The sequence below is a fragment of the Myotis daubentonii genome, chromosome 3, assembly GCF_963259705.1.
Source record: "Myotis daubentonii chromosome 3, mMyoDau2.1, whole genome shotgun sequence".
Classification (NCBI taxonomy): Eukaryota; Metazoa; Chordata; class Mammalia; order Chiroptera; family Vespertilionidae; genus Myotis; species Myotis daubentonii.
Genome location: NC_081842.1, coordinates 30,489,024 through 30,502,945, shown reverse-complemented (window position 1 = coordinate 30,502,945; position 13,922 = coordinate 30,489,024). Strand labels below are relative to the sequence as shown.

General features: G+C 36.9%; 1 protein-coding gene across 13 annotated transcripts in view; it reads left to right on the top strand.

Moving 5' to 3' along the window:
• MECOM (MDS1 and EVI1 complex locus) overlaps window positions 1-11,967 on the top strand; it is a 576,406-nt gene extending 564,439 nt beyond the window's left edge. For 11 of the 13 annotated variants that reach the window (XM_059686969.1, XM_059686972.1, XM_059686970.1 and 8 more), the window contains 4 exons: window positions 1,634-1,778; window positions 5,373-5,609; window positions 6,674-6,857; window positions 10,397-11,967. In XM_059686969.1, coding sequence (XP_059542952.1) covers window positions 1,634-1,778; window positions 5,373-5,609; window positions 6,674-6,857; window positions 10,397-10,531 — 701 coding nt within the window. In that variant the 3' untranslated portion in view covers window positions 10,532-11,967. The remainder of the gene's footprint in view (window positions 1-1,633; window positions 1,779-5,372; window positions 5,610-6,673; window positions 6,858-10,396) is intronic. The other 2 variants (XM_059686973.1, XM_059686974.1) reach the window with 2 other exon arrangements.
• Window positions 11,968-13,922: the final 1,955 nt, after the last annotated feature.

Here is a 13,922-nt window from a genome sequence, read left to right as displayed (position 1 = left end):
CCAATAGTTAGATACTAAGCCATTAATATCTCCCTGCTGGCATATGTGTGTGGAGCCAATCTGTGCAGCCACAATTTGTTTCCAGAGAATTAAGAAAGTAATTTGGGGGTGGGAGGAAAGGGTGAGTATGGAGTTCAGGAAAAGAGATTTTTAAGAACAGAAAAGAATTGGATTTATACAAAGTATAAATCTTTACTTAGGGAATGCATTTTTTTAATGGATTCTTCCTCCACTGTACAGGCATATAACTTATGATCTTGGATGACTACTACTTAGAGCTATATACTGTTCATTTTCCCCAAAACAAGAAATCGAATGATCATGATTTTAAAATATCAGATTTTAGAGACAGAAGTCTAATCCAATATACAATACTAGAAGCCCGGTGCACAAAATTTGTGCACTGGGGTCGGGAGGGGGGTGTTCGTCAGCCCAGCCTGCACCCTCTCCAATCTGGGACTCCTCAGGGGATGTCTGACTGCCTGTTTAGGCCTGATCCCTGCCAGCCTGATCACCCACTAACCACTCCCCTACCAGCTTGATCAATGCCTAACTGCTCCCCTGCCGGCCTGATTGCCCCAAACTGCCCTCCCCTGTCAAACCAGTTGCCCCCAACTGCCCTCCCCTGCAGGCCTTCTCCCCCCAACTGCCCTCCCATGCTGACCATTTTGTGGTGGCCATCTTGTGATCACATGGGGGCAGCCATGTTGTGTGAGGGCATGATGGTCAATTTGCTTATTACCTCTTTATTATATAGGATTGGCTATACTTTCCAATACTGTGCACCCTTACAGTATGCTATGGAAAAGTTCTAGTTAAAATCATTTCAGACATAAAATAGATAAGTTAAAAAATGTAATGTGTCATAGCTGAATACTTACTTGTTGACCCAGATTATAAATGTATTAAGTTGAGGGAAGTTCTAAACCCCTTGGTTTTGTCATCTAGACTATTGTGATGAACTGTTAAATTGCCAATATTTTGTGGGCATGAAGTGACTGTTAGTGTAGAGTCTGACCACATAGGAAGTGTTTATAATTGTGTACATTTATGGAAGCCTTGCAACAATCTGTTGATGCAGGTGTTATGATTCTAAATGTTTTAGGTAAAGAACCTGAAGACCATCCAATATTGTCCTCTTACTGCTGCGCACGGCCTACTAATGGCTCAGCCCACCAAGTCAGAATGCAGAATTTTCTGCATGTTGTCTGTCTGTTTTGGTAACACACTTTAGCACTGGAGCAATAAATACATGTTGACTGCAACCGGGACTGATGTCGTTGCTTCTGGCAGAAGCCATTTAAGACATCTCTATAATTTGCTTCACCCTCATTGTATGCACAAAACCGTTCCCATGTCACCGTGGGAATAAGAGGAAGCTACTGGGAGAAATAACATCTCTGGGAGACTATACCTCATGAGTCCAATGGTTCAAAATATTCCCCAAGGGACTTTCATTGGCATGTGTACTGTGATAAATTAGGGTGGCCTTGGCCTCCTAAAGTTACCATTATTAATATTCAAAGAGCCTGTTTGGGGAAACAACACTGACCAAATGAAGAAGGAATGCAATTCAAAGTAAGTTGCCATCTAAATAATAGTCTTTTTCACACAAGGCCTTCTCTCCCCTCAGGTACAGCAACATCTTCGCCTCATTCTGAACTGGAAAGCACAGGTGCGATTCTTGATGACAAAGAAGATGCTTACTTCACAGAAATTAGAAATTTCATTGGGAATAGCAACCATGGCAGCCAGTCTCCCAGGAACACAGAGGAGAGGTAAAGCTGGTTTTTAAACTCGTGATTTCTGAAATGAACATCTTTCCAGATACATTTGCTGCGTCTATTTTTGTTATTAATATACTACTGTTATTCCCACCACCCGTGGCTGGCACTTATTTTGAGATTAAATACAAAATGCTCTTCTAAGCACTTCACATGGATTAATTCATTTAATTGTCTTAGTAACACTACCAGATGGTGACCATTATTATGTAATTTTATCTTTGAAGGAAATGGAGACATCTAAGGTTAAAACACTTGCCAGAGGTCATATAAGTGATAAGTGGGATTCAACCTGGGCTGACTGATTCCAGAGCCCAGGCTTTTGCCACCAGTCTGTTCTGCCTTTCTTGATAGCTAACTAGAATATTTTATCAAAAATTACCAAGGAGAAGGGAATAACAACACCACAGGGATTCATTTGAATCACTGGGCAATAGTGGCTACTATTATACATCATGTGTTGTATATATTACATATTTTATGACTATACGTATGACTGTATATATCTGTATATATATATTTATGTATATGTACATATTGTATAAAGTACCCATTGAGTGTCATATACATCTCCTTTTAGAAACCATTGGGGACTTCTTAATAAGATTCTATCACCTCCATATATGCTATCAGGGCATGCCCATAGAATTCTGTCATGTTGGTTTCAGTGGGTAGGATCATCCTTACTTTTAGTTTCCTGGTGCACTGGATCCCTCTTGTCTCATCATCAACATTAAGCACATACGGCTTAATTCATAAAGAAAACTTTTAATGCTGATAATAAGAATAACACTTACCTAGTGTTTTACATTTTATATGAAGTTAATGAAACATGATTTTACCAAAACTACTGAATTTTTCTTATCTGTAAGTTATAATTAAATATACAAGATTGAGAATCAGATATTTCTCAATGTAACTATGCAATGGCCTATTCTGTTAAGATGCTACATCATCAATTTTTTAAAAAATGTTTTGATTGATTTCAGAGAAGAAGGGAAAGGGAGAGATAGAAACATCAATGATGAAGAGAATCATCAATCAGGTGCCTCCTGCTCACCCCCTACTGGGGACCAAGCCTGCAACCTGGGCATGTGCCCTGACCGGGAATCAAGCTGTGTGCGACCTCCTGGTTCATGGGTCGATGCTCAACAACTGAGCCGCACCGGCTGGGGCACTACATTGTAAATTTTAAAGTCATATGGAATTAGTTAATAAAAGTACCATTACTTTTCACCACACAAGTATTATTGTTAGTGTTCTCTATTTTTGATGCTATTAAAAGTCAAAGTTAATTATGTTAGACAATTTTTCCATTAAGGCAAGCTTCAAATAAACATTATTTCCCAAAATAACATAGAAATATATGACCACTTCTATCCTTCAAGTTGTTTAAAAGTGTATCAAAGGAAAAAAGGAGAGATCTGCTATTGTGTAGCCTTTTTCAGCCTCTAAGAAGTGCAGTTGGATGTATCTTTTCCTCTGCTCACCAGAGAGAGGGATGGGGAGAGAGAGAGAGAGAGAGAGAGAGAGAGAGAGAGAGAGAGAGAGAGAGAGAGAGAATCAAAAGTACAAACTAGTAACAAGAAAGATAATCTTACATTTTGAAAATGATATTTACATGATGCAAATAAGAAATAGTAAACAAACAAAAAGCATAATTTCTGTTCTGAGATGCCTATTCAGATTTTCTAGCCCTTAATTGGAGATTTGTGCACTTTATAGCTGCAACATCTGGCTTCAACATGTCTAAACAGCACAGAAGTAAGAAGACTGAGTCATCTCACTACCCCCCCATCTCCTATCAGACTACTTTTGATGAATAATTTATCCTCGATAAGTTGCCACATTTGAAAGCATAATTAACAAATAGGCTTTCTTAATCATGTTGGCTTTGTTAATTTTGGTTTTCATCCATGCACTCTTTTGTTCTTTTACTTTTTCTTTCATTTTTTAAAATAACAATTTCAATCCATTTAAAAGAGCAAGTTGGCAGTGTAACTGGAAACTAATAATTATGTCTGTGCAAAACATGTTTTCATCATTCTCTGATAAAAGAGGTTAAGAGATTAGTTGTATAAAAAACCTTAATAATGATGATATGATTTTTGCTGGTTAAATAGGTTTTTTTTCTATGTGCATCTCTCACACTCAAGATTGTTTTATTTATTATTTACCCTGGGAATCTAAATTTTAAATGCTCTTATATTTCTAAATATGGGGAAGTGATGGATTTATCACTGGTACCTGATTTTCCATAATCTGGAAAATAGTTACATTAAATGTTAAAATTGCACATGACTGTAACAATAACATAACAATGTCAGCAAGTGTTTTAATTAGTAAATAAAAAAAAAAGGAAAGATTTTGAATGGCCCCGGAATCGGAGCACCTGGATGGCTATGATGGTTTAATCTTTAAAAAGCTTTCTGAACTTGGGCAGGTGTCTTCACCCCCCTGGCCATATATCTTTAAAAGGAGATGGTTAGGAGAAGACATTCTCTGAAATATCCACAGCCCAAGCGTTTGCCACCAGCCTGTTCTGCCTCACCCTCTCTCCTTGCTGTATGAACAAAAACGTTCCCCAAACTTACACAAAACAAGTGATAATTATTTTGTAGCTTATTTTCAACTTTTAAATTTTACCATGAAATTTAACTTTAATTTACACATGTTTTAATGTTTACTTTAAAGCCGGAAAAATTTATCCTGGTTTCATAAATGCTCTCAAATGTATTGAATTAGGATGTCTATATAATTTAACACTTTTTATAATTAAACTTTTGAATCATATATTGCAATCCTTCTAGCCACAACCTAAAATATTACAAATGACTTTTTAAATATAATAGTCTTCCTTTTTATCATTATATTTGATATGCTTGCTTAAGTAAGCTTCAAAAGGTATTTGTACAATTACATTTTTAGATCATTTCCCACCTCAATGTTATCGTGGGATAAAGGAACTTTTTTACATTCAAACCATCAAGGGTAACTTGAAAGTGATACAAAGAAGTGCACCCTCAAATATTTCAAAGTGTGAATAGATATCTAAGTGGCATATACCACCAATGTTACCTAGAAATGTCTAATACTGGTTGGTCTTTGGCAGCAACCTTACCAGTTTTTTCAAACTGTTAGATTCACTTTAGACATGTGTGTTGGCCTTTTTTCAATGTCACTCAGGGATATGAGTTTTCCAGAAATCTATTATTTTAATTGGTGGGTACTTATGTGGTGATTTGGTAGCATTATGTAGAGAAAACATTGGTGTGCTTTTTATATCATATATAACGATATCATTTATCAGGCAAAAGCCTGATAAGGAATCGGAGACTGGATTGTTTTTCCAGTTCTGCTGGAGGCTCTATTTATAATCTGAATAATCACCCAATTATTTTTTTCTTTATTTTCTTCTTTGTGCGGTTACATTATTTTCCCATGGTTGCCATAAAGCATAAACAATAAAATTACTATCGAAGTGTTAAAAAGGTAAACTGTTGTCACGAAGACACAATAATAAAGCTAAATGCATGTTTAAACAGAAAACCAGTAACTGGACCCCTTTCTTTTTTATGGTTTTGAAAGAATGAATGGCAGTCACTTTAAGGATGAGAAGGCTTTAGTGACCAGTCAAAATTCAGACTTACTGGATGATGAAGAAGTAGAAGATGAGGTGCTGTTGGATGAGGAGGATGAAGACAATGATATTACTGGAAAAACAGGAAAGGAACCAGTGACGAGTAATTTACATGAAGGAAACCCTGAGGATGACTATGAGGAAACCAGCACCCTGGAGATGAGTTGCAAGACATCCCCAGTGAGGTGAGTGCCTCAGATGACATCAATAAATAATCAAGAGTAGATATACCTGATTATAATTCTTCTGGTTCTGTTCTTCCATTACAGCAGTGGTTCTCAACCTTGGCTGCACATTAGAATCACCTGGGAATCTTTTAAAATCCTGATTTCTGGGCCTCATCCTCCAGGAATTCTGTTTCTTTGTTACTAATGTTGTGGCCCCACCCCATAACAAAGAAACGGAATTTCCGGAGGATGAGGCCCAGAAATCAGGATTTTAAAAAGATTCCCAGGTGATTCTAATGTGCAGCCAAGGTTGAGAACCACTGCATTAGAGCAATACTACAGGTGATATGCAGTTTGTGAGTAATAAATCATAAAAATTGAATTTGAGTTAGCAAAGCGTATACAGTGGAGTAAGGATGATATGGCCATCAACATAACCCACTAGCATATAAATATATCAGTGTTTGTGGAACTCTGATTAATCTGAGGTAGGAAGGGTAAATGGAAATTACACAAGTACCCAAGCATTTATTTAGACTCTATCTAAAAAACTTAAAGAAAAATAGAGATTTCAACATTATCTAATTCATTCAATAATCTGGTGTTATTACTTAAATATTATTGAGATAAATTTCACTTCACTTGGTATATATGTAATCCATATAGATGACAGATTTTTACATGGAAAATTAACCAAATAGTTAAATTGATAGGAATATTATATTTTCATATAGATAGTGGGTGCTAACTAAATATTACCATAACTGGCTTTATTTTAAATGGAAATGATAAAGGTATGAATTCTGTCTCCACTGCATTGCTGATTCCACATGTCATTAACTTTACCTCTTTATGTCAAATATATGCTTGCTTTAGTTATGAAAGATTTTGAAAGAAATATATTTTAATATCAATATGTTTGAACTTTTTAAAGCACCCAATAATTGATGCATGCTACTTTTTCCTGCAAATATAATATGACATTCGACAACTGTATAGATTCAAATGAAAAATGATTTGGTTGCATAACAAACTGAAAAAGAAAAAAAAATCCTCTGTGCTCTCCTATTGGTTCATTTTAGGTATAAAGAGGAAGAATACAAAATTGGACTTTCTGCTCTAGATCATATAAGGCACTTCACAGATAGCCTCAAAATGAGGAAAATGGAAGATAATCAATATACTGAAGCTGAGCTCTCTTCTTTTAGTACTTCCCATGTGCCAGAGGAACTTAAACAGCCGTTACACAGAAAGTCCAAATCACAGGTATATATCTCCCGGCAGTATAGCATCCTGGTGACAGCCTGCCTTTGGTGCCGAAAGACAGCTAATCTTGGTTTGCAGTATTCTAGAATCTGAACAGGTTCAGGTGCTTTACTCACAATGTTCGAAGCTTTACTTTCTGTGACTGAATCCAGAATAGTTCACCAATACAGCAATTAATATGGCTGCATTCTGCACAGAAACTCTGTGACAAACCCTATCCCGTAATAATCGCTCCTTTATGTCCCAGTTTCCTTGCTCCCGTATTGATGGTCCATCATGTTGCTTGCACCTACTTATATATTACATCAGAATTGTTTTCTAATTGCCTTGTGTCTATAATTTTTGTCAAACTAATTATATTTTAAGATATTTTAGAAAGTAAAGTCTATCCTCTATTTTTTGTGTGCCTTGCTTTATATAGTTAAGTTACAAGTCATTTAATTATAGAATTTAGGAGTAAACTGAAAATCAGAGATAAAGGGAGTTGCCAACAGTCTGCAGCAACTTAAACGCAGATCTGGAAATAAAATGTATCAATTTTTATTGAATGAATTAATGAGTAGTGCCCAACTTCAATGGACTCTACAGCATTCTATCAGCTCTATGGTAACTAAAATAAATCCATTTAATGATCCCTAAATACCAATTAAAAGAGCCTCAGATCTTTTATCACAAAAAGACGAAGTCAGCACTTTCTGTGTGACACCCGCACTCAACCAGATTGTTTATTCAGATCAATTAAAAAAACCCACTTCCTGTTATTACCATATTTGTTGGTCACTTTGGTCTATGTATTTGACTCATTAATTCATTTTGGAAGTGGTGATCATATGAATTTTCTATTTGACTGAGATGTTTTGGGCTGCTCTTAAGAGCAAATGTGGTCATATATCAACTAAGGTGGAAAAAAAATTTTGCCAACGGAATAATATATGTTTTTACATATCAGTAAATTCAGTAAAAACTCTAAGATATCATTTATGCTAATAGGCAACATAAATGATCTTTCTGAACTGAAGTAAGAGCAGCCTGCCCCAACACTGGAGTTTCCAAATTCCATGAACTTGAGAACAGAGCACCATGGCTGTAGGTGCCATGTCCTCATTGTAAAGTGGGGTGAATGGAGAAGATATCTAAGGGCTCTTTCTGCTCCATGAGTCAATAGGGATACAAATGAATTGTTCTGTTTCTAATGTGAAAAGTAAACTAGCCAGAGTAGACCTCATTTTCACTTTGAGGCAACCATAAGAGGTGGCCAATGTTGATTTAAATCCTCGATTCTCCATTCTTCCTTCCTAGTTGATCAGAGATACTGGGGGACCCTGGTTTTCTTTGGTCTTTTTAATTATTAAAAATTATTCCACAAAAATGCTTTTCATTATAAGACATAAGACCTAAAAATCCTTTAAGCTGTCAGAAGTGAATAGAAAGCAGAAGGGCCTGAAAATCTAGAGATAATTGTTGTGATATATTTCAGTACCAGCATTTTTGACATAAAGTGACTGCGCAGCTGAGCTAACAATTACCATCACCAGAAATAATAGCATTTTGCAATCCTAGATCGTATTTTTATTGTTACTTGATAATGTCATACGTATTGGTTTTAAAATAGTCAGGCCTTTCTGCAAACTGTCTTTCATGAGTCTCTTTATTCATTTTTTCGACTGTTATTAACTTTCAGTTATGGGCTGGAAACTGATCCTTGTGCATGAAAATGTTTATTTCCTTTGATTACCAAAAAGGCAGATGCCTTACTCAAAACATTCCTCTATTTACTCTGTGATTTTCATAGTGATCGAGTCCCAGATAGTTGACTAATACAACAGTGGCTACATGCTATCTGGAATCCTCTCTGAAAAACCTTATCCTACAAAAATGGATTTCATGATTCTAGGTACTATTTATGTTAGGTACACGGAGCTAGGCACTTTATGGAAGTTAGTGCTTGTGATTCCCCCACAACCCTTGGAGGCAGGTTTTTCTTATTATTCCCATTTTATATGAGGAAAGTGACCTTGAAAGGTTAAGCAACTTGCCAAAGGTCACACAACTAGTTGAGGTGAGAAGCCAGGATTAAAACTCAGGATTCCAAAGTTGTCTCTGTACTCAGCCTTCCAAATATCAGAATAGGTTTCGTTGAAAACCATTTCATAATAGTTTTTATCTCTGCTCTCTAACACTGGATACATAATTAGAACAGATAGTTTCATTTCCATGCTCATGTCACCCATACTTTAAACTATACAAAGGACAGGGACTCGGTATTGTTTATCCTTGGTTCCCTGAGACCTAACACAGTGCCTGGAATAGAGTAGAGGCTTAGGACATATTTGTTAAATATCTGCTGAGATTTTGTAGAGGTCCAGAAGGCAACTTGCATACATAAGAGTCAAATGTGTACATTTAGAGCGATGACCCAGCAAATCAAAAGCAGCCTGCAAGGGCAGATTTTCTAACTGAATGCCATGATTAGGAAGAAACCACAGACCAGCCACATGTCTCAGCATGACTCCCAGAGATGAAATTCTGCTTCACAACAGAGGCATTTTGTCTTTGTTTACAGACAGTGGAATGTCTTTGGCAGGACTTTAATGATTCCACTTCAGCAGCATTTTGACAAGCAAGTTTAGCAATGGATGAGACCAACAATAGCAAATCAACAGTGAAAAGTTCACTCCCAAGTCAAGACCAAACATTTCATTTGAATATTTTACTTGGCAGCAAGTGGCGGATTCGCTGAACAGTTATTTAGAACTTGACATGATAACAGGGAAGAAAGGGCACTTCCGCACAGAGCACTTCCAAGCACCTACTGCGCGGCAGGCACTGGAGCACACGTGGGTCAGAATGCTGTTGGGTCTTGCGTCTTATTTTATTGTTTGATAGACCTGATTGATCTATCTCAGCTTTCAAAGTCTTTGGGTGTCAACATTGACTATTTCAAGTATGGAAGGGAACTGGAAAAAAACAACACTGAATTAAAAGTTAGGCAGAAGTAAATTTAAATTATTTCTCTTCACTAACTGGTCAAGTGACCTTGAGCAAGTCACTTCACCTTCAGTGCTCTCAGTTATAAAGTGCAGGAGTCCATGGACTGTTTCTTCTACTAGACCACAGTGCTGTCAAATATGACTATGTCTTATTCATATTTGCAGTTTCCCTCATAAGCACACGATGATATTTTTGGTGAGTTGAATGTGTGCAGGGACAGTGGATGCATGATTGATTTATGGTTGGAGGGGGATGACTCCTGTTTCTTAATGGAGGCACTACTGAAATGTTAGATAGGGTAATTAATGTTTTGTTCTGTAGATCATATCACTGTTTTGGTCCCTAGGCGCTGAAGGCCAGCAGTAATTCCATGTCATTAAAACACAAGCACACAAAAATGTTCCACGCTTTTTCAAACTCTCCCATGGGGCAGCTCCTACTCAGCCCTTCTCTCTCTGACATTCACCAATACTGTTCTGCAAATTAAAAGTAATGTATTTCAAATGCCATTTACTGAGACTCTCCTTTTTTTTTTTTTTTTACCCCAGGCATATGCTATGATGTTGTCATTGTCTGAGAAGGAGTCCCTCCATTCGACATCCCACAGTTCTCCCAACGTGTGGCACAGTATGGCAAGGGCTGCCGCGGAGTCCAGCGCCATCCAGTCCATAAGCCACGTATGACATTCCCAAGGTTGACAGAGTGGGACCAAGTCCAGCAGTAGCACGGCTCTTTCCTATAGGACTATTTAAAAGACTGCTGAGCAGAATGCCTTAGAAACCCAAAGGGTCACTCATTTAAAGTCTGGTGACCTTAAACTGAATGAGTAATAAAAGAAAGAAAGCAAAAGAAAGAAAGAAAAAAGGAAACTATTTATTCTCGATATTTTGTTTTGCACAGCAAAGGCAGCTGCTGACTTCTGGAGGATCGATGCGACTGAGAGTGATTCAATGAACATGAAAACCTTGCTGGGGAAAAGGCATCTTCCAGTCCACCCTGCCCCAGAGAGGGGGTGGGGGGAGAGGGGCAGTTGAGATGGCAGCATTGATAGGAACGAACACTCCATAGAAACTGAATTCTTTTTTTTTTTTTTTGTCCAAGATCACCTGACACATGATTGGGAACAGTTGCTTTTAATTACAGATTTAATTTTTTTTCTTTGTTAAAGTTTTCTGCAATTTAACCCTTTGAAGATGGAAGTAGTTGGATGAAATGCACACTCGATTATTAGAGAAACTGATAACAGGGAGTACTTGTTTCCCATTAACTTTTTGCCTTCTTACGTACATTGTTTAAAATTAGGGAGAAAGGGTATGTGTATATTGTAAACTATGGATGTTCAATGCTCAAAAAAAGGTTAAGTAACCTGTCCATCACCAGTATCACTGTACCACTACACTAATACATGTTTGCCAAATCCTTGTAATAACATCTTTTATTTTAGACAATCATGTCACTGTTTTTTTTTAATGTTTAATTTTTGTGTGTGTTGCGTGTATCCTGTATTTATTTGTTGGCAAACTATTGTTTGTTGATTAAAATAGCACTGTTCCAGTCAGCCACTACTTTCTGAAGTCTGAGGCACGCCCCTTTCCGAATTTCCAAGGACCAAGGTGACTAGACCTGTGTATGGGGAGTGCCAAATGGTGTTTGGCTTTTCTTAACATTCCTTTTGTTGTTGTTGTTGTTTTGTTTTCCTTTCTTAATGAGCTAAATGCGAATAGATGCAACTTAGTTTTTGTAATACTGAAATCGATTCAATTGTATAAACGATTATAATTTCTTTCATGGAAGCATGATTCTTCTGATTAAAAACTGTACCCATATTTTATGCTGGTTGTCTGCAAGCTTGTGCGATGTTATGTTCATGTTAATCCTATTTGTAAAATGAAGTGTTCCAGACCTTATGTTAAAAGAGAGACGTAAATAACAGACTGTATTCAGTTATTTTGCCCTTTATTGAGGAACCAGGTTTGTTTTCTTTTTGTTTGTAATCTCATTTTGAAATAATCGGCAAGTTGAGGTACTTTCTTCAAATGCTTTGTACAATATAAACTGTTATGCCTTTCAGTGCATTACTATGGGAGGAGCAACTAAAAAATAAAGACTTACAAAAATGGTTCTTTTTCCCACTGCGTGGTATTTTCCCTTCTCATGCAATTTTAGTTTCCCTTTGGGATCCAGTGATTTAAAGATACGATGTCTGGGGCCCTGATGCCCTACCAGATACATGGAATGTAGAGCGTACTTTTATTGTTTTGAGATGACATAAGGGATAGCCCTTGGCCCATAGGAGTTAGGGTATCTCCTACTCATCGTTCTCAACTTTCTCTCTGTGGTACAAAGGCAGTGCTCATGTGCAGCTCTCTGTTATCATTCCATGTCTGCAGCACCCGTTTTAATTAGGGCAGAACAACCTATAGTTTTTCAACTGAACTTCACGTAGTGCATGCCAAAGGAGTTTTTGCTTTGATTCTATAAATACTATTAACTGATTCACAAGGGGGAAGAAACAAGCCCTTTAAATTTTCTGTGATCTTTTTAAGTCTGCCCATGTGCAATTGTCATGTTTTCATGGTTATAAACAGAAGGTAGATATAATTTTGTGTTTTCTTTCTTTAATAAGGCAAAAAGCACCCCTGTATTTTTTGTATATTGCTACAAATTCTTCAAAATGATCAGTTAGCAGTTGCTCCATAATCCATCAGGTTTGATGTATAATTTCTTCAATCATTTCAATTTTGTTGAAAATTTAAGTTTTCTACTTCTCACTTATGTAAGTAGTAGTACTCTAATTTTTATGATCATAATTGTATGTGTGTTATATATGTACACACAGGGTTGGAATGTGAAGAGTAGTGTTTTCATATGATAAATTCTCTGGTAGGGGGCCAATTATGAACATATTTTTCTGTTTAAATATAAGCCAATTGTCTTAGAATATGGCTATTGCAATTTCGGCCAGTTGTAGAGGTTTTAAGGCCTGAAAAATAAATAAGTATGACACATGGAAATAGATCCAGACACATTTTCTTTATTCATTTATTTATTTATTCTTAACCACAATGCCAGATACATAAACTTCCTCACATCCTTTCTAAATGTCAGTAGTATAGGAATTAAATATATGGGGTATAAATAATCAATTTTTAAAAAATAAAAAGTGTGCACCAGAAGAAGTATTCAGAAAATACATTTAAGCTGTAAATCTGATCTATAAAGAAGAAGACGAATCTAGTATTTGTGACAGAAGAACAACACACTTGAGAAAGTGGAGATCTGGAACATGCACATTTCTCTTTTTTTAAAGAATATATCCGTAAATTCTGAAGCAATTCAAATGCCCCCCATGCACTGAATTCTTATTGGACTCTGAACCTGACATTTCAGTTGTTTGCTAATACTAGTCCCTCCAAATTCCAAAAAAGCTTTCAAGCCTTCCATTTCTGCTTTCCTTTCCATTCATTTCACCAGCAGCCCTTCACTGCATGGCCCTGTGGGGAGGCAGTACGATATGGAGAAGCTAATATTGCGTTTGGATATAGCTCTACTGGCTCTGAGGTCTCAGGCAAGTCACACGCTTCCCAAAACCTCATCTGTGACACCAGGGGAATATTACCTGCTTCTCCTGCCACTGCATTAGGTTTCTGTGACGGTCAAAAATATAAAAGTAGCCTGGCCAGCTTGGCTCAGTGGTTGAGCATCCACCTATGATCCAAGAGGTAAGTGTTTGATTCTTGGTCAGGGCATATGCCCAGGTTGTGGGCTTGATCCCCAGTGTGAGGTGGGCAGGAGGCAGCCAATCAATGATTATCTCTCATCATTGATATTTCTATCTCTCTCCCTCTCCCTCTCTGAAATCAATAAAAAATAAAATATCAAAGTACATTTTTGGAAATATTTGGTAAAAGTTCTATACATGCAAGGCATTTTCTAATTTTCATTGTGATAGTTAAGTGAATAGAATGTGTGTGTGTGTGTGCATGTAGCGTATAAGCACACATATGCAAGCACTATGCTAACAGAAAAAGTAGAATATAACAGAAATCTATTGTAGGCTATACAAAAGTGGAA